The sequence below is a fragment of the Gavialis gangeticus genome, unplaced genomic scaffold, assembly GCF_001723915.1.
Source record: "Gavialis gangeticus isolate Ggan-Ray unplaced genomic scaffold, GavGan_comp1, whole genome shotgun sequence".
NCBI classification, from domain to species: Eukaryota; Metazoa; Chordata; order Crocodylia; family Gavialidae; genus Gavialis; species Gavialis gangeticus.
In genome coordinates this window covers 52,905,364-52,907,091 of record NW_017728997.1, presented here as the reverse complement: position 1 = coordinate 52,907,091, position 1,728 = coordinate 52,905,364, and the positions used below count along the sequence as shown (strand labels likewise).

The 1,728-nt window shown below is 45.9% G+C and overlaps 1 protein-coding gene across 1 annotated transcript in view; it reads right to left on the bottom strand.

The window, feature by feature from the left end:
• NT5DC2 (5'-nucleotidase domain containing 2) overlaps nucleotides 1-1,728 on the bottom strand; it is a gene marked incomplete at its 5' end in the record, with an annotated part of 52,230 nt that overhangs the window by 4,421 nt on the left and 46,081 nt on the right. The window contains one exon of the mRNA XM_019505228.1: nucleotides 1,142-1,206. Coding sequence (XP_019360773.1) covers nucleotides 1,142-1,206 — 65 coding nt within the window. The remainder of the gene's footprint in view (nucleotides 1-1,141; nucleotides 1,207-1,728) is intronic.

The window sequence follows — 1,728 nt, the reverse complement described above, 5'->3', positions numbered from 1 at the left end:
TTCAGACTGAGGAAACATTTTGTTCAAAACTTTAAAGAAGTACTACAAATACAGTTTCAGGCAAGTACTTCTTTCACAGGATGTGAATGCGGTGGAATAAGCAGCAAGACTATAACTGCCTTTCCACCCTAAGTGAAGACTGCTCAGCAATTATAGTGCTCCCTATCAGAGTAAGATTTACTGTCAGGGAGCCAGTAGGCTAAATATTCCAAATTCTTCAGACCACATGAGCAGAAATCAGAACATGAATTCCTGTCTGTTAAAAAGGCTCCATCTCTGTGGCAAGAATTTGTGCATTTTCACTGCTGATACTTCGTGTATTATCATAAGTTATCAGGCAAAATTCTGGTACTCACAATGTTTATTTGTTTGAGCAAGAACTGGCAGATCAGCCCCTCTGGACAGAAAGTGTAGATAATGAAAAGATCTGGGATTCATCATTTCGTAACCCGAGCGCATGAACGGAACAACAGTTTGATGTTTGATAAATGCTATACCAGAGCTGTCCAACTGGTGGCCTGAAAGGAGTTAATTTGCAGCTCCCTGGCTCTCACCAACCTACCATTCCCCCATCCCCCAGGGCTCAGGCAAGTTTCTGGGCTCCATCTCTGTCCACTGTCATTTCCTGCCCCTGTCCCATGGGGTGGGGCAATGGGGGTCCACCATGGAGGTTGAGGGTGAATCCAGACCACAAAGGGGTGGAGACTGAGCCTGAACCCAACAGTGCGCCTGTCGTGTTGGAGGATGGGGGTGAGGGGCTGGGGCGATAAGAGCAGTGATAAGGGAATACACCTGCAAGGAGGCACATTGCAGTGGAGTGGGGGCTTAAAGTTGAACAGCCCCATTCTGTGCTATGAACAACAGCTGCATGGCTCTATTAAAATTCACAGAAAACAAATCTTGCATCAGATTTTCTGGAATGGTTATAGATCCCCACCAGCCGGAGTTCTAAGACTGCACAATTTAATATTCTCAGAAGCTGTCAGAACACACTACTGTACCAACACTGAGATTTCAAGTTTCCATGTGCATAGGAGCATCTTAATCAAAAAGCATACAAAAATACAGAGAAACCTCATAGTCTTAGTTTTCAAAAGAAAAGCCTGAGAAAGATGAATTTAAGCAAACTCATGAGACATACCTAATCTCCTGCCGCTCTTGCATCCATTCTAGCAACACCTGCTTTGATTCTGCATCTTGATGCATCTGGAACACAAGTTAAATCCAAGATCTGACTTCCTAAACCCAAAATTAAAGTGCCTGAAACTAAGAGACAAAAAACGACTGGCAAATCCCACTGCATTTGTGAAACAAGCTGTTAAAATCATGGCAATTCCCTATTCTACCTATGATGTAGGGTCTAGGAACTGTACTGTAATAATTAGTTCTCTCATATCATGACTTAAAAAGTCTAAGTCAATGATTGTTGCTATCAGCTAATCCAGGGGTAGGCAAAGTTTTTTGGCCAGAGTGCTGAAAAACACCACCATGTCTACCTCAGAAGGTGCTGGAGTGCTGGCATGGCAGAAAAACAAAATCAGGGCAAGGGGTACATAGCAGGATGCCCTGCTTGTGCCCCTTGCCCCCCACCTAAAGCCCCTGCCCCCCAGCCCTGCTGTCCTTTGGCCCCCACCCAAAGGCCCTGCCCCCCAGCCCAGGGTCTGTGGCTGTCAGCAGCTACCTAGAACCTGCAGGTGGGGGCAGCAGCGAGGGGCACAATCCTGTGCT